The sequence below is a fragment of the Dipodomys merriami genome, unplaced genomic scaffold (genome assembly GCF_024711535.1).
Source record: "Dipodomys merriami isolate MVZ:Mamm:240054 unplaced genomic scaffold, mDipMer1.0.p SCAF_9, whole genome shotgun sequence".
In the NCBI taxonomy this organism is placed as follows: Eukaryota; Metazoa; Chordata; class Mammalia; order Rodentia; family Heteromyidae; genus Dipodomys; species Dipodomys merriami.
In genome coordinates, this window is record NW_027206512.1 from 51,861,426 (window position 1) to 51,887,012 (window position 25,587).

At 45.2% G+C, this 25,587-nt stretch overlaps 1 protein-coding gene across 1 annotated transcript in view; it reads left to right on the top strand.

Annotated features, from left to right (window-relative positions):
- Sel1l3 (SEL1L family member 3) overlaps positions 1-25,587 on the top strand; it is a 114,045-nt gene that overhangs the window by 52,402 nt on the left and 36,056 nt on the right. Inside the window, exons 10-14 of the mRNA XM_070012928.1 lie at positions 6,929-7,140; positions 10,240-10,419; positions 18,443-18,562; positions 19,267-19,407; positions 23,811-23,873. Of these exons, the coding sequence (XP_069869029.1) occupies positions 6,929-7,140; positions 10,240-10,419; positions 18,443-18,562; positions 19,267-19,407; positions 23,811-23,873 (716 nt within the window). The remainder of the gene's footprint in view (positions 1-6,928; positions 7,141-10,239; positions 10,420-18,442; positions 18,563-19,266; positions 19,408-23,810; positions 23,874-25,587) is intronic.

Here is a 25,587-nt window from a genome sequence, read left to right on the forward strand (position 1 = left end):
TAGGAGGTTTCCTGGGGACACTGCAGATTCTCCAGGAAAATGGCTCTACCTGGGGTAGAAATTGCCCTGTTATTAGCATTTGGGCTTTTTACAAATGCTAGAATAGTGGGTGTTTAGTGGGCCTGCAGTTCATTATTATAAGATGGCTATTTCTTTCTTCTACTCTCCTGTCATACAGTCCTTGTCAAAACTGAATGGTTTGAAATCAAAAGCTCTTTGAATAGATCCCTGGTACGAAGGGAAGTTACGATGTCTGGCCAGGCTGCAGAGAGACCTCAGGGATGTCAGTGTAAGCCCAGCTCGCTGCCAGAGGGTTGGGAACAGCAGGGACATAAAAGACCCAGGCCCAGGCAGGTGGGATCAAGGCTTCTGAGCAGTGACATGGGTCTGAGAGGGACAGGAGATAGAGTTGAAGTGAGCTGGCCAGCATGTTTATTCTCTTCTGTCCCTTCACCCCGCACCGGACACTGCTGAGCCCACAGCACTGGTACCTGTGGCTAGAGGAAGTCCAGGACTTGCCAATCATTGATTCTCTGGGATGAGGCCAGATCCAGGCCAGGGCTCATCTCCCAGGCCTGCCACCATCTGCCTTGTTCCTACAGAGCCCCTGTCTGCCTCTTGTCCCAGGCTTTGCAGAGCTGCGGAGGGAAGATTTGGAGAGCTGAGGAGGGAAGACATGTCCCCTTGCAATACGCCAAGGGGTTGCGGGCTGCACCAGAAAAGCTCAATTTTGTTCGTGCCAACAATTGCAGTGTTCATTCGGAGGCCCTAAAATGCAGAGCACGGACACGGGAGACATACAGTTATGTTACTGAATAGCACCAGGATACTGTTTTTCTTTATGAGGTATTTTCATGGTCATTTGTTGAAGAAATGCCATCTGGAATATTTTAAAATCATACATTTGTAGTTTTTTTTTTTTAAACAATACATGAAGAGGAAAACCAAGAATGAAACATGGAAGAGAGACAGAGACAGACAGACAGGGAGACCGATCTGAAGGAGAGAGGAAAGGGAATCACATGCATCCAACTAGGAAATTTGCACAGTACCAAAAGGTTCTAATACCTTACCTTGCAGAGATTTGAGCCATCTCCTTAAGTTTTAGGATCCATAGACCTTCCCAGATTACCATGCAAATAAAAAAATGGACTGTGTGTGTGTGTGTGTGTGTGTGTGTGTGCGCGCGCGCGCGCATGTGTGTGTGCACGCACACGCGTGTGCATGGACACATGCACATATCCTAGTACTGGGGCTTGACTGGCTAGCATTCTACCACTTGAGCCACACCTCCACTCCATTCCAGCTTTTTTTGTGTGTGGGGGGCTGGACTCAGGGTCTGATTGTGCTATTTATGAGATTTTGTGCTTGAGGCTAGCACTCTGCCATTTGAGCCACAGTTCCACTTCTGGCATATTTTTTTGATGATTATAAGAGTCTTAGAGACCTTCCTTCTAGGGCTGGCTACAGACCATGGTCCTCCTATCTCAGCCTCCTAAGTAGTTAGGTTTATAGGTGTGAACCACTGATACCTTGCTGTAGTCCAGCTTTTTTGCTGGTTTATTAGAGTCTTGTGGACTTTTCTCCCCAGGTTGGCTTTGAACCACAATCCTCAGATCTCAGCCTCCCCAGTAGTTAGGATTATAGGCAGGAGCCATTGGCTCTTCTGTGTGTGTGTGTGTGTGTGTGTGTGTGTGTGTGTGTGTGTGTGTGTGTGTGTGTGTGTGTGTGTGTGTGTGTGTGTGTGTGTGTGTGTGTGTGTGTGTGTGTGTGTGTGTGTGTGTGTGTGTGTGTTTTAAACCAATAAACCTGATGAAGAGTATGCCTTTTAGTGGTCAAGTGACATTTTCTCCTCTTAATTTTTTTCCTCTTTCAAACTTCTACTTTGAATGCATTATACCTTTCAGAAGCCTGAAACTAAAAATGACTTTCCTATTGATGTCTCCGTTCCTCTCACAAGGAGTGAAGGAGTCTTTCTCCTGAATTCTCAATCAGCTGCAGCTCTGGCCTGTCTGGAGCCTTCCACAAGCGGCTGGCTACCTTCTCTCTCATCTGCTTCTTTACTCTTTTACCAGTGAGCCCAGAAATGCTGACCTTATGGCATTACTGTAAAACAGGAAAATGGCAGAATAAGTGATAACTGTGCTACTTGGACAATTGTAGTGGCTAATAGGTGGGGCTAGAACTTTTCTTTTTCAGTTTCTGGTACAGAAAGAAAGAAAGAGAGATATGGCTTCAGCTATTTTGTTTGTTTATTTCTTTATGGCTCCATCGATCTTCATAAACAAGGCATGTTTTTAGTTAATGACCAGCTAAGAAAAAATACATATGCTAAACCAGATGGGTGAAATTAACAGTTTTACTAAACCAACTTTCACATCACCAGTTCTGCAATACCAACCAAAAGACATCATGGTTTTGATTTTAGGCAACAATTAGAAATGCAAACTTTTTACAAATGTGCTGAATGAACATTTTACCTTAGAATCACTTTTTAAAAAATTAAATTTGGTAGTGCAGAACACTGTTTAGATTCTTGTGCAGAGAAAATACTGATTGGCAATATTGGTGGTGATAAAAGATTTTCATATAGGAAAGAAATAATGAAGTCCTTTCAGTCTGTGAAGTTATTTTTGTTCTAAGAATTTCAGCTTTGTGAAGGATTTTCCCAGCAATCTCAGCTTCCTGGGCATTACTGTTAACGGTTTCTGGAGTTCTATATGAGGGGTCAGCAGGGCAATTGTTTCCTTTAGAACTTCATTTGGTTTGAAGTCTTTCCTCTGAGTCCACAAAGTGCAGGTCCAGGCATGCTCAGACAAACCTGGGCCTCTTATTTAGGCATTAGTAGAGCAGGTAAGGTAAAGATGAATCGTTAAGAAAATGCCAGTGTTGCTTTGCTGGGGATGTTCACAGGGAGGCTTCTGAAATGAGCACATTTAAAACTAAATACGCAGATTAAGAGAGGAAGGGTTTATGTTGCAACCTTTTAGTGGAGACTTTCTGATTGTGGCAGTTGATTGGGTGGGATGGAATTCTTGCCTCAACTCTGCAAAGGGAAGTCTCAGATTCAGATGGAGACGGATATTATCATTTAGCTCTGTCCCAAGGGGTGAGTGAGTTCAGGAAAAGCATTCTAGGTGGCCCATTGCTGTGCTCTTGGAGCCAAGCACCTGTGGCTCACACCTGTAATCCTAGCTACTCAGGAGGCTGACATCTGAGGATCCAGGTTCGAAACCAGCCCAAGCAGGAAAATCTGTGAGACTCTTAATTCCAATAAACCACCAGAAAACTGGAAGTGGCACTGTGGTTTAAGTGGTAGAACACTAGCCAGTCAGGAGCTGAAGAATGAGGCCCAGAGTTCAAGCCCCATGACCAACAAAACACACACACACACACACACACACACACACACACACACACACACACACACACACACACACACACACACACACACACACACACAGAGCTGGAAGCAATCCGAAGGTCTAAAACAATCAAGAATGAGTTGGGGATATGAGGTATTCTAAAGGGCATCACAGCTGGACCTCTCTACCAACTTCTGCAGCTTCAATCAACCATGAAGCAGAAATATTTGGCAAAGCAGGCTGGAGGGTAGCTCCATGGTAAGTACTTTGCCTGGTGTGTGTGAGGCCTTTGGTTCAATCCCCAGTATTGGGAGAGAAAAAACAAACAACAAAACCACACACACGCACAGAGAAAAATTACATCCATAATGAACATGGACAGACATGTTTTTTCTGCTATCAGTCCCTAAATGGTACAGCATGGCACCAATTTCCATAGCATTTCCATTGTATTAAATATGTGATTTAAAGATAAAGCACATGGGGATGTGTGCATTATAGAGATGTGTACATCATATGCCAGTACTGCGTGGTTTATATATGGGTCTTGGGCACAGGAGAAGTTTGGTACCTACCAAAGATGATCTCAAAACTACTCCCCCACCCCAGACACCAAGGGATGATGGCATTATTGAAACATTGGAGAGAACAAGCCTCCGAGGCTGGAAATTTGTCCCAGCTGTAGAGTTGCCTTGTACATCCAAAGCCCTAGGTTCAGTTTTTAGCACTGGAAACAAAAGGAAAAGAATAATCTGTCAGGCTCTGGCAGCTCCTCATACTATAAAATTAATTTAGAAAATGAAGTTGAGACCCAGGTGCTGGTGGCTCATACCTGTAATCCTAGCTACTCAGGAAGCTGAGATCTGAGGATCAAGGTTCAAAACCAGCCCAAGCAGGAAAGTCTGTGAGACTCTTATCTCCAATAAACCACTCAGAAAACTGGAAGTGGTGCTGTGACTCATGTGGTAGAGTGCTTGCCTTGAGCTGAAATGCTGAAGGACAGCGCTCAGGTCCAGAGTTCAAACCCCACAACTGGCAAAAAAAAATCATAATCTATAGCAAATAGACCATTTTTGAAAGAAAATGAATATGTACATATATAGATGAATTATTATATATGCAGTGGGAGAGGAAACTTCTGGATTTTTGTTGTTGCTTCATACCAATTTATGTGTTGGTGTGTGTGTGTGTGTGTGTGTGTGTTGGTACTAGGGCTTGATCTAAGGGCCTCATGCTCTTGCTTAGCTTTTTTACTCAAGACTGACACTTTTTTTTTTTTGTCACTCATGGGGCTTGAACTCTGGGCCTGGGTGCTGTCCTTCAGCTCTTCAGCTCAAGGCTAGCACTCTACCACTTGATCCATAGTGTCACTTCTGGTTTTCTGGTGGTTAGTTGGAGATTAAGAGTCTACTGTGATCCTCAGATCTCAGCCTCCTGAGTAGCTAGGATTACAGATGTGAACCACCGGTGCACGGCACTTTAATTCTTGAGCCATGCTCTGCATCTGGCATTTTGCTGGTTATTTGGAGATAAGAGCCTCAGGTTTGTCTGTCTGGGCTGTCTTGTTCAAACCACAATCCTTAGATCCCATCCTCCTGAGTAGCCAGGGTTACAGGCATGTAACCTCTGGGTACCACCAGCACCCAGCACATTTTATTACTATTATTTTTTTCTGGCAACAAACAGCTATACAAGAAATACAGAAGAAGGGACAATCTGTTCATTCAGTAAGATAAGTTTTGTTTTGGCCCCACAGCCCAGAGTCTGTCAGGACAAACACAGTATCCCCCTCTCAGGGTCAGCCCAGTCCACCTTTATGTCCACAGGGACCAGCACCTGCTCATGAATGTGGTGTCAGCTTTCACTCTTTCACCCTGACTTTTCTGAACTTGATCTCTGACATCTACAAGGACTTCTGCAAGGGAACTGACCTCAAATAAATGAACCCCAAACTTGCCTATATCGGGCAACTCCTCTCCCCTCCTTCTTTGTCCAAGTAGTGAGTCTCTTGTTGCCACCTAAATTTTTTTTCTTTTTAAATTACACTTTTATTTTGAATAGAATAAAGAAAAATAGAAAAATGTCACATGCCAGATTTTAGGCAGGTGAAATTTTAGTTTGTGTTGATATTTAACATTCAAGCTGACATTATTTACGTGTAGCTTAGGATGTAAGTTACATGTAAATAACATATGTTGGATCCTGTCTGGTCTTTTGTTAACATGACACCTGCAAAACTGTTGCCTAGTCACCTGGGTGCTTAGTGGCTCATGCCTGTAATCCTACTTACAGAGGAGGCTGAGATATGAGGATCAAGATTCAAAGCCAACCCCAGTAGATAAATCTGAGATACTTTTGTCTTCAGTTAACCACCTAAAAGCCAGAAGTAGAGGCATGACTCAAGTAGTAGAGTATGAATGTTGAGTAAAAATCTAAGGGACATCTCCAGACCCTGGGTTCAAGCCCAGTTCTGGCACAAAAATTGAAAAAAGAAATTGTTACCTAGAAAGTTAAACATTCATTGGACTGAACTAATCAACAAGAGAGATGAATAACAAAGATAGATTTTAGCTGACTCTACCAGTGACATCACGGGGCTATTAAACGTGTTTGCTTAGATATGGGTCAGTTTATAGACTCGTGGCAGGATTATGTAAAAGGAATCATGTAGCTTAAAGCAGCTGTGTGCATAATACTCCTTTCACGGCACAAAGGTGCAGGTGGATACCAGCACTTGGTTGTACACAAGGACTGGCATTACAGATTGCATGCAAGCTCTTTAAGGGCGATGGAGACAAAGCTGGGTTCAAAGGTTGGTCCCACTGCCCTTTGCCAGCCTTGGTAACTTTAGCCAAGTTACAGAGTTGCTTCTCCAGATCTTAGTCTCTTCTTGTAAAAAACAAAGAAGCTAATAATAGGACCAACCTCATAAGAGTTTACAGATCAAATGACAGAATTGGCAAGGCTACTTTCCAGATATTGGACACCTTATGGTAAGGCTTCCATGAAAGTTCACCCATCTTTTTACTGAATTCAGAGACCCACCAAACCCTCCCCCCCTCCCCTGCCCACACAAAACAAACCAGAAAGCAAAAGATGCTGAAGGAGCATCTCAAAATTAGATTGTCTGTCTGTCTGTCTGTCTGTCCCCAAATTTTGAGAACTATTTGGGAACTATTTCTGGGATAAGACACATTCTTTTCCAGAGACTCTTAAAGAGAGAAAAAAGGCTCTTGGAAGTTTCAGTGGTCCTGATTGGGTGGTGAATTACACAGAGTGAATTCTTCTCTCCAGGCACTTTCTCAGCTATGTAAGGCACATCCTTTTTCCCAGGGTACTAGGCTGTCATTTAGTGCCAAAGAAAAAAGCTATTAAACAGAATGACACCACGGCATCCCCAAAGGGTTTAATTTATGTCCCCAGAAGGTGGTATATTTCAAGGTATGCCAGAACCAACTGTATCAATAACTCAGGTGATTTAATTGGCTTTTGCCTCTTCTTTCTCAAGCCACGTCAATCCCGTGGTAATTAATTTTGTGTACTGTGGATTGTGGTATTTACAGTGCCGAGGAGCCAAAATGAATCTGTATTAGAAATCGGTGGGAAGATATTTGAGCAGGCTGTAAAGAGACTCTCCAGCGTGGACGGGCTTCACCAAATTAGCTCGGTCGTCCCCTTCCTGATGGATTCCAGCTGCTGTGGATACCATAAAGCATCCTACTATCTCGCCGTCTTCTATGAAACCGGATTAAATGTACCCCGAGACCCGCTGCAGGTGGAGTATTTCATGGGGTCCAGGAGCACCTGTCACTGGGTTATGCTTGCCAAGTAATGCCCCTGCTAGACTTCCACATGTGGTGGCTCCTTGGAGTCCCTTAAAAGTCTTTACACCCAGAAAAAATGTCCTTGGGCTGTGGAAATATATAGGATAGCCAATTTTCAATGAGCAGAAAGGGAACATCATCCATTTCCACTCTGGGCCTTGAGGGTATGGTTGTTGTATCATCTAAGGGACCATTTGGGTCAGGATGGCCAGAATTCTAGTCCTTCAGAATAAGAGGCTTCTGGGCTGGGAATGTGGCTTAGTGGTAGAGTGCTTGCCTAGCATGCATGAAGCCCTGGGTTCGATTCCTCAGTACTACATACACGGAAAAAAACGGAAGTGGTGCTGTGGCTCAAGTGGTAGAGTGCTAGCCTTGAGCAAAATAAAATAAAATAAAAAGCTCAGGGACAATGCCCAGGACCTTAGTTCAAAAAAAAAAAAAAGAAAAAAGAAAATGGAAAAGAAAATAAGAGGCTTCTGATGTGTGCAGCTCCGCTCACTGTGAGCTTCCTATTCATCCCATTTTACTTTTAGCTAAGAGAAGCCATTTGAATCTCTTAAGAGAGTATGGTGACAGCCAGCCATCTAGCATCAGAGTGAAATGACATTCTACTCAATTTTTTTTGGTGGGGGGGTGGGGAGGGAGGTTTGGAAATCGAAATTGATGATGCAACTTGTCTAACATTTAGAATCCCAGCTTCGTAAGTGCCTCAGCCAGAGGTCCCCTGAGGAACGAAACCAAGGGGATTATGTAGATAGGAAGAGATTGATTAGGAAGAATTGGTTTGCATACTCATGGAGAGGAGAAGTCCCGTGACCTACCATCTCAGAGAGGGAAGCTGGGAAGTGTGTTGGTGTTTCCAGCCCAAGCCCGAAGGCCAGGAGAGATGATAGTGTGAAGTTCTGATCCACTGCGAGGGGCGGTAGGGGTGGGAAGGGCAGTGGTATCCCGTAGGGCAAAGCAGTCGGCAGGATGCAGGCCTTGAGTCTCTTTAGGATCTCAGGCGATTGGCTGCTTCGTACCCACACTGCCATTTGCTCCACTCTGTCCAAATTCTATTTTTTTTTTAAGAATTGGAGTTTGAACTCAGGGCCTCATGCTTGCCAGGCAGGCACTCTGCTACTTGAGTCATACTCCTAGTGAATTGCTTTAGTTAATTTTCAACTAGGGGTCTAGCCTTTTTACCTCTGGCCAGCCTGGACCTCAATCCACCTATGTATGCCTCCCATGATAACTGTCATAGCTGGGATTACAGGTATGAACTACCAACCCTGGTTTATTAACTGAGATAGGTTCTCCCTAACTTCTTCCCATAGACTGGCCTCAAACCTTGATGCTCCTAATTTCTGCTTTCTAAATAGTGGGGACCCAAGTGTGCAGGTTCTCCCTAACTTCTTCCCATAGACTGGCCTCAAACCTTGATGCTCCTAATTTCTGCTTTCTAAATAGTGGGGACCCAAGTGTGCACCACTACTCCCTGCCTTACCAATGCTAATCTTACCTGGAAACACCCTCCCAGATAAACCAAGAAATAGTGCTAAAGCTTCGTAATAGTGTAGCGCCCAATAGGGTAGCCAAATTGACTTAATGACCTTCACATGACCGCCTTTTGAATGTTCTCTCTCTCTTTTTTTAAGGTTTTTGCCTCTGTTTAGGTGAAACTTGTTCTGTTTAGACTTCCCCAGGGTTGGTTCATTGTTGTTTTTCTGATTTATAGATGCTCCTGACTGATGAAATGTTTTCCTGAGACCCCAAGGCAGCCCCACAAATGGAATGGTGTAGAAAATCTAGCCCTGTCCACTGACTATGGGCAAATGACTTCACTTTTCTAGGCCTCTGTTTCCTCAACTATGAAATGAGATTGTGGGACCAGCTGGTCTGTAAGGACCTGTCTAGCACTAGTATTCTGACAGTGTGAGGTTGGAGCACATATGTGTTATGTAGATCATGAGTTCATAGACTGGATAGCTCATGTACAGGGGTCTTCACACAGTTAAAGGTGCACAAACAGTATTGAGAGAAGTCAGGGAAGAACTCTGTTTCTACCAAAAAATGACAAAAAGAGCATCTAAGTGTTAAACATTAGGAAAACCAAACACCTGGGAATTAAGAATCCATTAGAGAGCTTGGTCAACTTCTTTATTCAAGATTTATTTGCCAGGTACTGGTAGCTCATGCCTGTAATCTTAGTTAACCAGGAAGCTGAGATCTAAGGATCATGGTTCAAAGCCAGCTTGGGCAGGAAAGTCTATCTTATCACCAATTAACCACCAGAAAACTGGAAGTGAAACTGTGGCTTCAAAGTGATAAAGCACCAGCTTTAAGTGGAAAAAGCTCAAGGACAGCTCTAAGGTCCTGAGTTCAAGCCCCACAACTGACAAAAAAAAAGAGATTTATTTATTTAAATAAATTCCAGAAAATTGAAACAAGATTTTTTTCTTTTTTGCTGTTTTTGTTTTCTTTTTAGTCTTATGTGTCCATTTATATGTCTTTGGGAATGTAAGGGTAGGCACAGAAATGGAGGGACAAAGGATGAATAAATGCAGCAGTGGTATTCACTAGACAGTATGTAGAAAATGCACAATACACCTTGTGGGTGGAGATGGGAAGGGAAAACTGGAAGAGAGTGAAAGCGGAGGTGACACTGACTGCTATAACTGTAACCCCTCTGCACATCACCTTTTGATAACAGTAAAAAAATTAAGATTAGGGGCTGAGAAGGTGGCTCAGTGGTAGAGCGCTTGCCTTGCATGCATGAGGCCCTGGGTTCGATTCCTCAGCACCTCATAAGCAGAAAAAAAAAATGGAAGTGGCACTATGGCTCACATGGTAGTGCGCTAGCCTTGAGCTGAAGAGCTGAGGGACAGCGCCCAGGCCCAGAGTTCAGGCCCCACGACTGGACTCCAAAAAATAAAAATTAAAAAAAAATTAAGATTATTTATTTGTAAAGGGAAGTTAAGCTAGAATGGCATGAACTTTCAGTGTTAGCATTTCATGACCCGACAGGAGCAACAATCTTGGGAAACACGTTGTTCATTTCTTCCTAACAGGGCATGTTATATAGTTTGGTTGGCGGCCAGGGCAGCGAGAGACTATCTTCAATGAATCTTGGATATAAACACTACCAGGGGGTTGACAACTATCCTCTAGATTGGGAACTCTCCTATGCCTACTACAGCAACATCGCCACAAAGACCCCGCTTGACCAACACACACTGCAGGGAGACCAGGTAGGACAGAGATGGTCGGAGGTGGTTATGGGCCTGCTTACCAGGGCTTCCTGCACAATTTCATTGGGTCTGCACCCATGGCTGGCTTATTCGTTGGCTTACAGAGAAAATTCATAATCGAATAGAGAGACAAGCTTCCTTCCTGTCTCTGGGTGCGATTCCCTGGCACATGAAGGGGTGATTTGGCTCTGGACAGATTTTGATTTTGTAAAAAGTAGGCACCAGAAACATCTAAGCATCTGGTCTTGTCCCAAGACATTATGGGAGATGGCAAGGTCTGGAGATGTTAAGAAGGATGGAGTCAAATTGTGTGGAAGCAGTAATCTCCCAGGGCTCCCGTTACCATGTGACGAGCAAGCAGGCTCTATAATTCACAAAGCCAGCACTATACCCGGCCAAGGTGCCAAGAATGGGCACTTGAGAAATGTCTGCCCCCATCCCATGATCCTGCTGGCATAATACTCTCACACATGACGCTTAACACTTTTGTCTTTGCAAGAACTAAGGACTGGTGTGGTCACTAACTCTAGCCCCTCATTTTGTAGGCTCTTGAATCGTATTGACAAATCTTATTGGCAAAGAAATTAATGGCTTAGATCTGCCAAAAAAAAATCCCATAATGTGTTAGATTAGACTCACCGGTGGCTTGTTTCCAGACTTCTCTGGAGGACAGAGAATAAAAGACTCTTACGAAAGAAAGATGGGTGAGTCGGAAGAGAAGGCATACTGCCTCTTGATGGTATCCCAGCAGTGAGGTACTGACTTTGTGGTCATTACACGTGCATGGTCAAGTTGAGAAGTGCAAATGATCTATTCAAGGAACTGGCTTTAGTTTTTTCTTTTCTTTCTTCTTTTTTTTTCTATAAAGGATCAACTGGTAACTATTTCGGGCTTTGTCTTGTGGAGAAAAGCTTTTTTGCCTTCTTCAGCAGTGGTAGCTGCTCAGCTCTGCCATAGAAATACAGAGAGAATTGAGAAGCCTGGGTTTGTGCAGCCATGGGTGGTATGCAACTGTGTGGCAGGATTTGGCTGTGATCTGGGCTTAGAGCTGGACTTTGCCCTGCTTGCTGCACAGGCCCAGGGGGAGGCCTGGCTAGGCCAGGGTTATTGAATCTCAGGCTTAGTGACTAACTGGGAGCCAGATCACTTGTCTCTAGCTGTGCTGTTGGATGATGCCAGAAACCTACAGTGCAGAAAATGAATGCTTTGCTATTTGGAGATAGATGGTCCCTCTACAAGGATTCTATAAATTCTCTAGTATATTATCTAGAGTGAGTGTTCTTTCAGTGTATAGAATGATAGACAAAATTTGACCCTAGTTTGGGCTAGTGATAGAGGTCAAGTAGCGGAGCACACACTCAGCAATCACAAGACTCCAGATTTAAACACACACCACACACACACACACACACACACACACACACACACACACACACACACACACACACACACACACACACACACACCTAAGCCAGGCCAGGTGCTATAGTGGCCCATGCTTGTAATCCTAGCTACTCAGGAGGCTGAGCTCAGGATTACAGTTCAAAGCCAGCCTAGTAGGAAAGCCCATGAGACTCTTTCCTCCAGTGAACACACACACACACACACACACACACATACACACACACACACACACACAAAATATATTGAATTATATGACCTCAACTTAATAGGAAGTAATTTCTTTTTTGTTTGTTTTTTGTTTTGTTTTTGGTCGTTTGTGGGGCTTGAACTCTGGGCCTGGGTGCTGTCCCTCAACTCTTCAGCTCAAGGCTAGTGCTCTACCACTTGAGCCACAGCGCCACTTCCAGTTTTTCTGGTGATTAATTAGAGAGAAGAGTCTCACAGACTTTCCTGCCTAGGCTGGTTTTAAACTGTGATCCTCAGATCTCAGCCTCCTGAGTAGCTAGGATAACAAGTGTGAGCTACTAGCACCTGGCAATCAGTATTTTTGTGGGTGTGCCTGGCACCGTCCCTGAGGGTTTTTATGTTTTGTTTTGTTTTGTTGGTCATGGGGCTTGAACTCTGGGCCTGACGTTTTCCTAAACTCTTCAGCTCAAGGCAAGCGCTCTACCACTTGAGCCACAGTGCCACTTCCTGTTTTCTGGTGGTTTATTGGAGATAAGAGTCTCATGGACTTTCCTGCCCGGGCTGGCTTTGAAACACAATCCTCAGATTTCAGCCTCCTCAGTAGCAATGATTACAGGTGTGAGCCACCACCAACTGGCTTTCACTGAGCTTTTTTGCTCAAGGCTAGTGCTCTACCACTTTAGCTACAGCGCCACTTCTGGCTTTTGGGGGGAATTAAAAATCTCATGCACTTTCCTGCCTGGCTGGCTTCCTACTGTCATCATCAGCTCTCAGCCTCCTGAATAGCTAGGATTACAGCCCTGAACCAGAGCTTGGCTTTTAATCAATAATTAAAAAAAAAAAAAAGACTACAAATATCCTGCATGCTGGGAGCATAGATCAAGTGGTAGAGATCCTGAGTTCCACCCCTAGCCCCATATTGAAATATATATATATATGTATGTATATATATAAACAATTTTACAAAATCAAGCCACAAAATAATACCGCCTTTGTCTTTCCACTAAACCCAAGTATGTTAATAATGTCCTGTATGTATAGATTATACTTTTAAGATTTCTAATTCAGCATGAATTAGCAGCAGGAAATGATACGTTGCTAACAAGCTCCTTTTCTTTTGAAGATTTGGCATATGAAATGTTATGATTATGAAAGGAAATGTTTAATTGGTCAGAAGGGGGGGGCGGAGAGATGAACAGGACAGATCCATCTTGCAGCTGAAAAGTCCTGTGATGAAGAATCACAGATAGGAATTATACACTTAGATGGGTTGTGTCATAGCTCATTTTCTTAAGAATGTGTAATTAATGACTTCTTAAGCATTTAAGCAGGTGCCATGCATTGATTTAAATGTCCTTTTGTTGAGATATCTATTAATTCACAAACATAATGCTTCCAAGAGGAGCTCTCGAAAGCCAGACCTCTAATTAACAAACCAAGGATCTGTCAATAGCTCCTTTTCTAGACTCTGGTTTCATCTTCTCTTTTGTGGAACTCACCCTTCCCCTGATCCTTCTTCTGTGTCAGAGCTCTTTCTGCACACCTCTTTTGTGATGGAATAAGGCTTTGCTTTCACATGAACCAGAAAGAGGGGAATGTTTCTGTTTGTTTGTGGTTTAAATTGCAAATCATTTCTCTCATTCACTCTCCAGAAGTTCTTCTTCAAGGCTCAGACCCAGATTTGTGTTCTCTGAATCTTCTGGGAGCTTCAGCCGCCCAGCGCATGGGTGGAATTCCACCTTGATCTCTGGCTGGGATCTTTCTATACTTCCTTATCTGTCATCATCACACCTAGAAGCACCCCTCCACCTGCCCCCCACCCTGCTCCAGCACCTCTACCATTGTTGGTGCTGAAACTGGGAAGTCATCCTTGATCTCTCCACCCTCCCCAGCTTTACATGCCAGTTCCTCTTCATCCCCACCATTACTGCCTATTTTTATTTATTTATTTATTTTTATTTTTTGCCTGTCCTAGGGCTTGAGCTCAGGACCTGGGCACTGTCCATGAACTTCTTTTGCTCAAGACTAGCACTCTGTGACTTGAGCCACAGTCCCACTTCCGACAATTTCTGAATAACTTATTGGAGATGAGAGTCTCATGGACTTTCCTGGCTCAGGCTGGCTTCAAATGGCAATCCTCAGATTTCAGCCTCCTGAGTAGCTAGGAACACAGGTATGAGCCACCAGCTTCCCGCTCCATTGCCTGATTTTGTCCTTCATCCTCTCCCCCTGGGCTATGCTAACAGCCCCCCTGGCACCTTGCTGGACTCCACGGGCATACCCCAGCACAGGAAGAGAGTACAAAGCACATGCATCCCTCCTGAGGAGCCCTGAACACTGCTGGACACAGCTCCTCTCACAGTTGCCAGGGGCGCTCTGCAGCACATTTGTGCAGGTGGGTGGGGCAAATGGAGCCTAGGAAATTGCCCATTCTTGCCTGCAGTTCCTTGGATCCCAGAATGCTGGCTGAGCCATTATAACTCACAAATCTTCAGAGCTGCAGAACTGCAGAAGCTTCTGGGGCTGCTGAAAGGTCTTCAGATCCAGATCCAGGGGACTTTTACCTGCTTGACCTCTTCTGTCTTCTTGTCCTCTCTCCCTCTACCTTCTTCCTCTTCTCTGCCAGTCTGTCTGCCAGTCTGTCTGCCTCTCTCTGTCTCTCTCTTTCTCTGTCTCTCTCTGTGTCTCCCTCATTCCATTATTCTCTTTCTTTATTTCCCTTCCTCTTCCCCACCCTTTCTTCCCTCCCCTGTTCCCTTCCTTCTCCTTTCTTTTCTTCCTTGCTTTTTTCTGTCTCCCTCTCCTTCCCTCCTTTCTTCCTCACTCTTTTTGTTCTTCCTTTTCTCCACTCTTTCTTCCCTTCTCTTCTTTCTTTTTTTCCCCCTTTCTCTTCTCTTGCTCTCTTGCCTTCTCCCTCCTTACTCCTTTTCTTCTCCCCCTCCTCCCAGCCTTCCCAGAAATCAGTGAGAGAAGCCACCTGGTCTGACAGAAACATTGTTTTTGGTGCCTACAGGCTGGGCAGCCACAAGCAAAGCAAAGGCACCAGCATCGACATCTCCTGGCCCATGTGGTGCCTCCTTGGCGCTTGGTGTGCATGGAAGAGGCAGTGGGGCCTGACGACCGCTTGCTTTCCACTCACTATGCCTCCTGGGAGCTGGCAGCACATGTTAACCCCACAGTGTAAGACTGGAAAATCACAGCTGCTCATTCTGCAGACTCTGACTCTAGAAAACATGGACGATCCCAGAACTGGTCTTTTGGGGGCTCTGGATGCCTACTGGCACCCCAGGGCTGCATGACCTGTCCCACCCCCTCCACTGCTGCTCTTCTCCACCTGGCTTCTTTCCTGGCCACCATGTTGCTGTTTGAATGGAAGAACAACTGGCTGTTGTTCCTTTTAAGTCATTCTGTCTCCAGATGGCCTGTGGCTGACAGTCACCCACTTTCTCAGCGGGCCCAGGCATGTGCTCTGCCATGTGCTGATGGCTGCCTTGGTTAGCCTACAAGTATGTCGAGACACCCCCTGTGGGAAGAGGCAAGCAGTAGGGGACTCCAGACTGGCTTGCCATGAGTCCCAAGCCTGATTTCATTGGGTGAAACCATTGGTTTCCCCGCCCCCTGTCCCCAGTACAACACTGATCTGAGCCCAGCTTGTAGTATGAGCTCTTTAGATGTATGGCCTTTGCACCCTCTCCCCAAACTGTCATCCTCGCATTTTCTTTCTTTCTCCCATCCCCCCCTTTTTTTTGGTGTGTGTATATGTCATTACTAGGGATTGAACTCAGAGAACCTGGGCACTGTCTCTTAGCTTTTTTGCCCCCAAGGCTGGTGCTCTACTACTTGAGCCACAGCTCCACTTCCAACTTTTTTCGTGGTCAATTGGAGATGAGTCTCACAGGTTTGTGTGCCAGGCTGAGTATAGCTAGGATTACAGACATGAGCCACGGCGCCTGGTAAAGCTCCATTTTATAAATACAAAAAAAGGAGCATTGCTGGGTGCTGGTGGCTCACACCTGTAATCCTGGCTACTCAGGAGGCTGAGATCTGAGGATTGTGGTTCATAGCCAGCTCGAGAAGGAGAGTTTGTGAGACTCTTCTCCAATAAACCACCAGAAAACTGGAAGCAGCACTGTGGCTCAAGTGCTAGAGTGCTAGCCTTGAGCCGAAGAGCTCAGAGACAGCGCCCAGGCCCAGAGTTCAAGCCTGACAACCAACAACAACAAAAAAGGAGTGTTTAAATGAAGTAACTGTCCCCAGGCCCACAGGGAGAGTTGGTGATGAGTTCAAATTCAAATCACCTGTGTCAGGTAGGAAAGGTTGAGCTCCCAAAGCCCCTGCCTTGCTGGAAAAACTCAATGCCACCACTCAAGAGAGTGGAAAGGGGCCAGTGGTCCACACAACCAACTGTGATGCTTCTTCAGGTATGCTGGATCACCCCAAAACATGAACTCTGCCAAGACAGCATTCTAACCCTCCCTGCCACTCATTCAGGACCCATAGCAAGAAAACAGAACAGGGAAACCAAAATGCAAAATACCCAAACACAAAATCTCCCATTTGACAGTTCCTTATCAGAATGGCTCCAGCTCTGGCCCAACCCCAGGCTCCTCACAGAAGACAGTGTCTCCCCAAGCAAGAGCTCACGCCAAACCTACAACACATGTGCTTGACAAAGAATGAAGCAACATGGCTTCTGCCTCTCTAGGGGGCGCCATCGAGCAAGGGAGTGGAAGAGGTCTGTCATTGGAGTCCAACCAACTGGCTTTCCATGTTTTCTCAGGGCTCTTGGTTGGTTGGTTGGTTGGTTGGTTGGTTGGTTGGTTGGTTGGTTGGTTGGTTGGTTGGTTTGCCTAGACACTGGGGGAAGTGATACCTAGGTCACAGCTTTTCTGTGAGGATTAAATAAAAAAGCTCTTGTTAGATGCCCAGTACTTGGAAGGTCTCAATAAAAGGTAGTGGCTGTCATTATTCTAATTGTCACCTCCTGAGGTGAGCCATCATTCTGGCTGGGCTCCGAGACTCTCTGAGAGGATGTCCCCTAGCCCCACAAAGGGACCCCAGACCCTACATAGGCACAAAGCAGAGGCAACTGAGAAGTATTCGGAAGGACAGGTACAGTGACAGTTGAGACTCTCAATCCTTGGTGGCCAAAGGAAATTCCAGCCTGGCTCCTTGTTCTGAAGCTGCTTTTGCACACTACCCAATGCAATTTCTCACACCTGCCTATGGCCTGTGCGGGCACAGAAAATACTCTCCAGGGTCCCCTTGTGGAAGGTTCCATGGCCTTCACTATGCGGAAGGAGAAACCATGAAACAAAGGGACCAGATTTCTAATAAACAGCCACAGTGGATACACCAAAATGAATTTATTTTCTTCAAAGGCGTCAAATAGCTAGAAGCTTGGGCACAAATTCAAGTCGCTCTGTGAATGTTCCCTTTGGGTTCATCCCCAGAGTATTTTTTTTTTAATTCTCAGAGCTAACATGCCCACTTCTTTTCAGAATAGATTTAAAATTTGCTAGAAATACCAAAAGATGATCAAAATGCCTGGTACTTATAAACTGATTTGTTGGATGGTAAGCCTTTAGTACAACTACTGAAAGATAATAAAAATGTAACACACACACAGTATTTGAAACAAAGCCTGCAAAAATAAAATGGGTAGGCGTATTTGGGGATGAAAAATTAAAGGGATACTCAGAAAATATTGATTTACCTCTTTGATGTGTATGTGTGTGTGTGAGAGAGGGGGGGGAGAGAGAGAGAGAGAGAGAGAGAGAGAGTAGCAGAGCTAGCACTGAGGTGAGTAACAGCAGTGAACTTCCGAACAAGCTTGAATAATAGAAACAGAAGTGGGGGGCGGGGGGAATGCTTCATTCCAAAGCAAACATTTCGATAAGAACAAATGCCCATATACATATATGAGATGTGAGATGTGAGACATTTGTTTCAAAAGAATTTGATCTTGTGGCATTGTAGGCATGCCTCATATTTCAATTATTCATATGGCTTTTGTTTAACAACTGCTGGTTTTAAAACAAGTCATGTTCTTTGCATGCCATAACCATTTGAATCCTTTCCTCTGTTCTTCCCTCCCTTCCTCTTTCACTACCTCCCTCCCTTTATTCTTTCCTTCTTCCTTCCTCCTCCCTCACTCCTTTTCCTCCCTCCTTTTTCCCTCCCTTTACCCTCCCTTCTTTCTCCTGTCCCTCCCTACCTTTTCCTTCCTTCCTTCCTTCCTTCCTTCCTTCCTTCCTTCCTTCCTTCCTTCCTTCCTTCCTTCCTTCCTTTGTTCCCTCCTTTCTTTTTCTTTCTTCTCTTCCATGCTTTCTTCCCTCCTTATCTCCCTCCCTTCTTCCTTCCCTCCTTTTCTCCCCCTTCCCTTTTCCCTCTCACCCTCCCTTTTTTCCACCTCTTCTTCCTTCCCTTGTAGGCCTACGTGGAAACCATCAGATTAAAAGACGATGAAGTACTCAAGGTGCAAACCAGAGAAGATGGCGATGTCTTTATGTGGTTGAAGCATGAAGCCACCCGAGGCAATGCAGCAGCCCAGGTACAAGCGAGACCAAGATGTACAACAAAGCCTCCCAAATGCCAAAGCCTTCGAACACTTTCTGTGTATTTCTTCTTTATCCTATGGAAGTAATGGAGATGGGCAAGGGCTCTGCTCCCACAGCCCCTCGGGCCCAGGCTGACCAGGCTCCTCTACACCTGCTTTCAGAGTCATGGTAAAGTGGTGGCCCCTGCTCATCCATCAGTGAGCCACTACTGTACGGCCATTTCACTGGACAAAGCAGGTCACTGGAGCACAGTTGACTTCCACGTAGGCAGAGTATAGCCTTACCACCCACCCAGAGAGCGGCACAAGACTCCTGATGGATTTTTCTTCTTTTGTATTCATGTGCTGGTCCTGGGGCTTGGACCTAGGGTCTGGGTGCTGTCCCTGAGCTCTTGTGCTTAAGGCTAGCTCTCTACCACTTGAGCCACAGCTCTCCTTCCCACTTTTTTGGTAGTTTATTGGAGACAAGAGTCTCCTAACCTTACCTGACCTGGCTGGCTTTGAACTGTGATCCTCAAATCTCAGCTTCCCGAGTAGCTAGGATTACAGGCACCCACCTTCAGGCTTTAGAAGACAAATATGTCTAATTCTCTGTGTAAAGCGTTATATATCAGGTTTGTCCTCCCACTTTTTAAAGTCTTCTGTTGCATGCATGTGCACAGGAAGAATCACTGTTCTAAATTGCTATTGTCTTTAAGCAACGATTAGCCCAGATGCTATTCTGGGGGCAGCAAGGTGTGGCCAAGAACCCGGAAGCAGCCATCGAGTGGTACGCCAAGGGGGCTCTGGAGACAGAGGATCCTGCATTAATATACGACTACGCCATTGTGTTATTCAAGGTAAGAATGATTTAATTGGGGCTGAACTTGTGTCGTTTGGATAATAGACTTCCTGAGTCATTTCCAGTGGGTGTGCAGGCAAGCAGGGAGTCTGTCACAGAAGACATTTAGCACATGCTTCTGTCACTTACGATAGGGAAGGATGCTAGAAGACAAGACAGCCTGAAGCACTACTCTGGCTAGTCTAGTGGCTCATATCTGTAATCCCAGCTACAGGCAGGAGACTGAGATGGGTAAGACTGAGGTTCCAGGCCAGCCCAGAAACAAAGCTGATGAGGCCTCCATCTCAACAGAAGAGACTAGGCATGGTGGTGTGTATGTCATCCAGATAAGCAGGAAGCATAACTAGGGGATTACAAACTGAGCTAGCCCTGCCGTCTACCCTTAAAAAAAAAAAAGACCCCATCTCAAAATAATCAGAGCAAGGGCTGCCTGCCCAGCATGCACAAAGGCTCAAGTTTGAAGCCTTTTTTGGTTCCATTTTATTTTCTTTTTTGAGATACTAGGGCTTGAACTCAGGACCTCATACTTCCAAAGAAGGCACTCTATCGCCTCCCATTTGCATTTTTTTCCCATCAACCTTCTGTGTGGCACCTAGAGTCTTTGTGATTTCCCAAGCACTGTGGCATTCTGACGCCCGTGTTTCGTTGGTTTGCACCCAGTGGCCACTCATCCCAGGGCAGCATAGTGACCACCAGACTTGTCATCGAATGCTCACCCAGGGAGAGGGCTTATTTGGGCCAGATCCCTATAGCCTGTGAATGGAAATGATCTTGGGTTTGAGCCAAGGGAACAGTAAGAAGGAGGAGCTGGCAAGAGCTGGGGACAGAGGACAGGGATGAAAACATCTCTATAGCAATTGTGGATGTCTTCAGAGACATGCGATCTGAGGGGATGATGGTCATATCTTGGATTGGATGAGAGAATATAACCAGTGTCCATTGAGGATTGTAAAATGTGTTTGCCTTACACAAAAGGTAGTCATCCACGCTGACTGAGGAGCCCTTGTTCCATGAATAAATGTCTTGAACCTCGAGAGCCCCTTAGCCAAGTATTATCACCTATGGACCACATCATGGTCTATATAGAAACAGAGGCACAGAAAGGCCTTGTCACTTATCCAGAGATGCCTAGCTGATCCCTTGGGACAGGGATCCAGGCAAAGCTTTAGCATCTGTATTCTTCATCTTCGCCAATCTTTTTGGTTTTTTTCCTATAAGTTTGGGGGCTTGAACTCAGGGACTGGGTACTGTCCCTGAGTTCTTTTGCTCAAGGCTAGTGTTCTATCACTTTGAGCCACAGCGCCACTTCCGGTTTTCTGGTGGTTAAATAGAAATAAGAGTCTCATGGACTTTTTCCTGCTGGGGCTGACTTTGAAATGCAGTCCTCAGATCTCAGCCTCCTGAATAGCTAGGATTATAGGTGTGAGCTACCAACTCCTGGCATCTTCACCAGTCTTGTAAAGTGAAAAGCTTTAGCTGTGGGAAAGAAACCCTTAAACCTAATACCCATGCCCAAGAGTGCAGCTGCCCCCAGAAGTGTGTGTCTTTGAGCAATGATGGCCTATATTCACGCAGGCAGGCCTGTCTCCAGAACTCTAGCTAGGGCCACTCATTAATCAACAACCAAGAGTCTAGAGACATTTCTACCTGAACACCCCGTTGAAGCCTGAAAACCTCTTGGTTGTTATGGTTTTCAAATTAAGAGCCTAAACCTTGTCTTCCAAAGCATCGAATCAGCATAGAAATTTCTGAATTTTTGCCATATGCCAGTGCATCCATGTATTTATTCAGTAAACATCCACTCCAGGCAGAAAAATGCTAAGATAGAGGGACTTACACATGTGTGAGTCAGGTCCCTGGCCTCGGGGGTTCATACGCTGGAGGAGAAGACAGCAGATAGGGATGGCACAGAACAAGACATCATCCACCAGACTTGAGGCTGTTAACTGTGCCAAGTGTGAAGATAAAGGCATAAACCAGCCTTGGGCTGATTGATGCTAGTGGCTCACACCTGTAATCCTAGCTACTCAGGAAGCTGAGATCTGAAAATCTCAGTGCAAAGTCAACCCAGGCAGGAAAGTCTGTGAGACTCTTATCTTTATTGAACTACCAAAAAGGCAGAAGTGGAGCTGTGGCTCAAGTGGTAGAGTGCTAGCCTTGAATGAAATAGCTCCTAGGCCCCGAGTTCAAGCCTCAATACTGGCATAAAAATAAATAGATAAATAAATACAGTAAAATAAAGCCTTAAATCTGCCTACCAAGAGCTTCAAGACTAGAGGGAGAGGCAAATGCATAAGTAAATGACTCCGCAGGCTACATGTCTCTTCAGGATCTCATTTTCCATACCTTAATGTTTCCTCTTGTTCTGCATTCTGGAGTACCCAGTTATCTCTGGGTGGGGGAAAGGAAGTCCTTTATTATTGGTATCTCAGGGAAACATTTCAGCTCTGGCCAGGTGGTCTTTCTAAGTGCATTTCATGGGAAAGAACCCCCAAATGGAAAAACAGGCTTTCTAAATGTAAAGGAGGAGGGCATGCATTTGGCTGTGGAGACACCCTAAAACTTACTGCGTGCAAAGATGGTGGTAGGATAGTGGCCCTGGGTTGTCCAAGGCAGTCACATACATCCCATCTTTCATCCACATGACAATTAAGTGACTTTGTAGCAACTGACCTCCCTCCCCTGCACTTGGCATTTATCTCCTTTGACAGCTTCTGATTCTCCTCATCGCCGGGGAGAGTGTGCGTTGCCTTTGTGTAAGAAGTCCTCTCAGGAAGCTAGCAGGTATACTGAGCAACTACCCGGCAGGCACACAGGAAGCTGCCCTCGCCTGGAAATGGGAATATATAAATGCCGTTTCATTGTGAGGCTTGACATAAACCACTTTCTCTGGATCCATTTTATTCCTTCAAAACATGGAGGAGACAAAGGGCGAGTCTAACCCAGCTCTGACATTCTATGAGTCCAGTCCTAGCCAGCCAAAAAAAAAAAAACCCACCAAAAAACCACTTCATTTCTTGTCCAGTTTTTCCATGTTCTCTTCCCTCTAATTAGAAGAAGTAATGATGCGCTTCTGAAAAATACCTTCATCATCCCCTTGGCTTCGATTTGCCAGTTTGATTTAACAGGAAAGTTATAAAAACTTAGTAGAAACTTGGTACATGTAAGTTAACCTTTAGTTCGAATCATAAATACAGCGTCAGGCAAGCTGTATTTCTCCTGCATCCTGAGGGAGGTATGAGTCACTGTGCTTTCTCAGCAGTGGGAAAGTGTACCTTACATGCCTGCCTGAGTTCACTTGGCTGAGTTTAAATTTGCCTCCAGTTCTCCCACAGTGAGAGATTCTGGGATGGGAGTTGTAAACCACCCTGGAGGTGTGATGTCATGATTAGACATGGCAGGACTATGTGTGACCCATACTTAAATATATATATATATATATATATATATATATATATATATATATATATATACATACATACATATAGTTATTACAAAGGTGATGTATAGAGGGATTACAGTTACATAAGTCAGGTAAAGAGTTACATTTTTGTTGGACAGTTTGTGTGACCCATATTCATTAATTAACATAGGAATCTAGATGGGGGAAAAAAGAAGTTCTAGATGAGTCTGGACCTGCAGCCGTTTCCAGCTGGCTCCCTTTACCTAGCTTCTTTGCCATCACATTTGGTTAAAAAAGGCCTTGGGGTTCCCCGCCCCATTCCTTTCAGGCCTTCCATTTCCCCACACCCCTTCAACACCCAGGTCTAGTCCACAGAATTTCTTTCTTGCAATAAGCATGCCAAAGACTGTTTCTGTCTGTGAAGGACAAACCACTGCTTGTGGAAAATCCTGACTTTTCCGGAAGAAGCTTGTTAGTTGCCTGTGACTCAGCCTGATTCATGGGGGTCCTATTGTCTTCATAGCAGGTTCTGGAGCTGGTTTTAAAGCCACAAATGTTACATTCTGGGGCCTTAGCCAGGATCAGGAAGGGTGCAGGTAACAGCCTAATAATTCCTGACCATCCAACACAGATTAAGTTCTTTATGGCTGGCCAATCAGACAGTACTTTCAGAGGAAAGCATTCAGGATGACCAAACACATTCACCAATTCCTGGCTTCTCCCCACACAACCAGAGGAGTGATCAGTAGGGGACCTTGCCTCACTGCTGAGCTGGAGATAGAGGTTTGTGGCCTGGGGGCTATGAGTTGGAGCAAAATGAGGATGACCAAGGAGATGCGATGGAATGTGCTAGGCATAGATGCATGTAAGATAAAATGTGGAACTAAAAAGATTCAGGTTGGATTTGTGCTTTCTATTGCATACCAGTATGTCTGTGGTGGTCCTGGGGATGCTCGGAGGTTATTTCCCCCCAATCATGTCTATTTATCACTGTTTAGGGTCAAGGAGTACAAAAGAACAGACGGCTTGCCTTAGAGCTGATGAAGAAAGCAGCCTCCAAGGTAACGCATGCGCAAGGTCAGCAGACATGGGTCCCCCACAGCCCCACACGCTCACACGTCTGGGTGATGAAATAGCCAGCCACTTCCACAGGGCCTAGGTGGGAACGGGGCGGGGAGGGGCTGGCTGGCTCACTGATGAGTTGTTTTTTGAGTTACAGCACACACAGAAGCTTGCCACATTGGGATTAGCAACATTCAAAAGCTAAATTCACCTTCCCATCAATATAATTCAGGCTGATTTTGTTTGAAGGCTGAAATTATCATCATGAGCCACCCTGATAACAAGCAGCAGGGCTCCTTGAAATTGAATGGTACAAATGCCATTGAATTAGGGAGACCCAAAGTCTTAATTTTTTGAAAAGTTAACCCTCTCCTGTCCAATTCGCATTTGCTTCTTGCGCTTTGATGCTGAGCTGTTTACTAAGGTCATTACCAGCTTTGGGAATTATTTTGCCAAGTTAACACTAGTTAACACTTCCATTGTGTCTTCAAGTCAGCAAGTTTCTACATAATGATATAGAATAGAGGTTCTTATAGCACTTGAGAGAGGTGTGTATTTGTGGGTGCATGTTTGCACATATACACCTCATGCAAGCACATACAAACCCAATGCATGTACAGCATGTACTTTCATGTGCTCCATACATTTATCTGCATACAGATGTGCAAGCACATAGATTTGCAGAAACCACTGATTCTATACTTTGACAAGGCAACGTTATAACTCTTGAGTCCTGGCAGTACCTCTATTCCAGGGCTGCTGATACTAGCCTGAGTCATTAGGACTCAGTAGCTGTGCTGATTTTTCTTCCCCATTCTTCTTGAGATGCTCAGACTGCCCTGTTCCAGGAAGTGGGACCAGGGAGGGAAAAACTCAAGAGGCATCTCTCTAGCCAGGGGCTGTGAAGGAGGAACATGATCCAGAAAGAGGGACCTTGCTGATGTGCACACCTACTCCTGACCCAACCCCAGTAACAGAACAGGAATTAAAAAGCAAACCAACAAACCAATGGTGGTCTATGAGAGCACAGTGCCCAAAGCATCCTGAAGTGGGGCATCCAGAGGGTTCCCCAGCAGGTGAAATGTGCATCTCTTTAGTGCCCCCTAGTGGTAATTGCACATCTAGGTGCTTCACTTTGAGTGTCTCCTCCCCGCAGCCCCCCCCGCCCCGCCCCTTTTCCCTCCAATACCCACCACCTCACCAGAGCTTACACAAGGATTGGAGAAATGAAGTCTTGTGCCCTGGAGTATTAATGTCTTTGAAGTGTGATTCTTATTTACCCACTCAGCCTAATCTTTGTCAGGCACTGTGGTGAAAGATGCATAGAGCTTGATTTTGGGAATTAGAAGTTACACTCAGGCAGATCTACTGATGCACCTGGGTAAATGGTTCAGAGTGAAGTCTGAGTACTAAGCAATAAGGCAAGATTTCTTATGGGCTCAGAAACTGCAATATCGGGAGAAGCAGTTCTGTAGAGATTTTAGCCAAACGCAAGTACATCTTCATCAGAACATGGCCTCTCCAGATGAGCACAAAAGCCATTTGATGAGCTCCCTCTGTAGGCATGTCCAAAGCAGGTTCCAGCCACTTTAGGGTATGACCTCGTCAATTCATCCACTAACATGCAGTCTGCAGTCCTTGCTGAGAGCTTACCTTCCCTGGGCTCAAGAAGGATGCATGTAGCCCCAGCACCGGTGGCTCACACCCGTCATC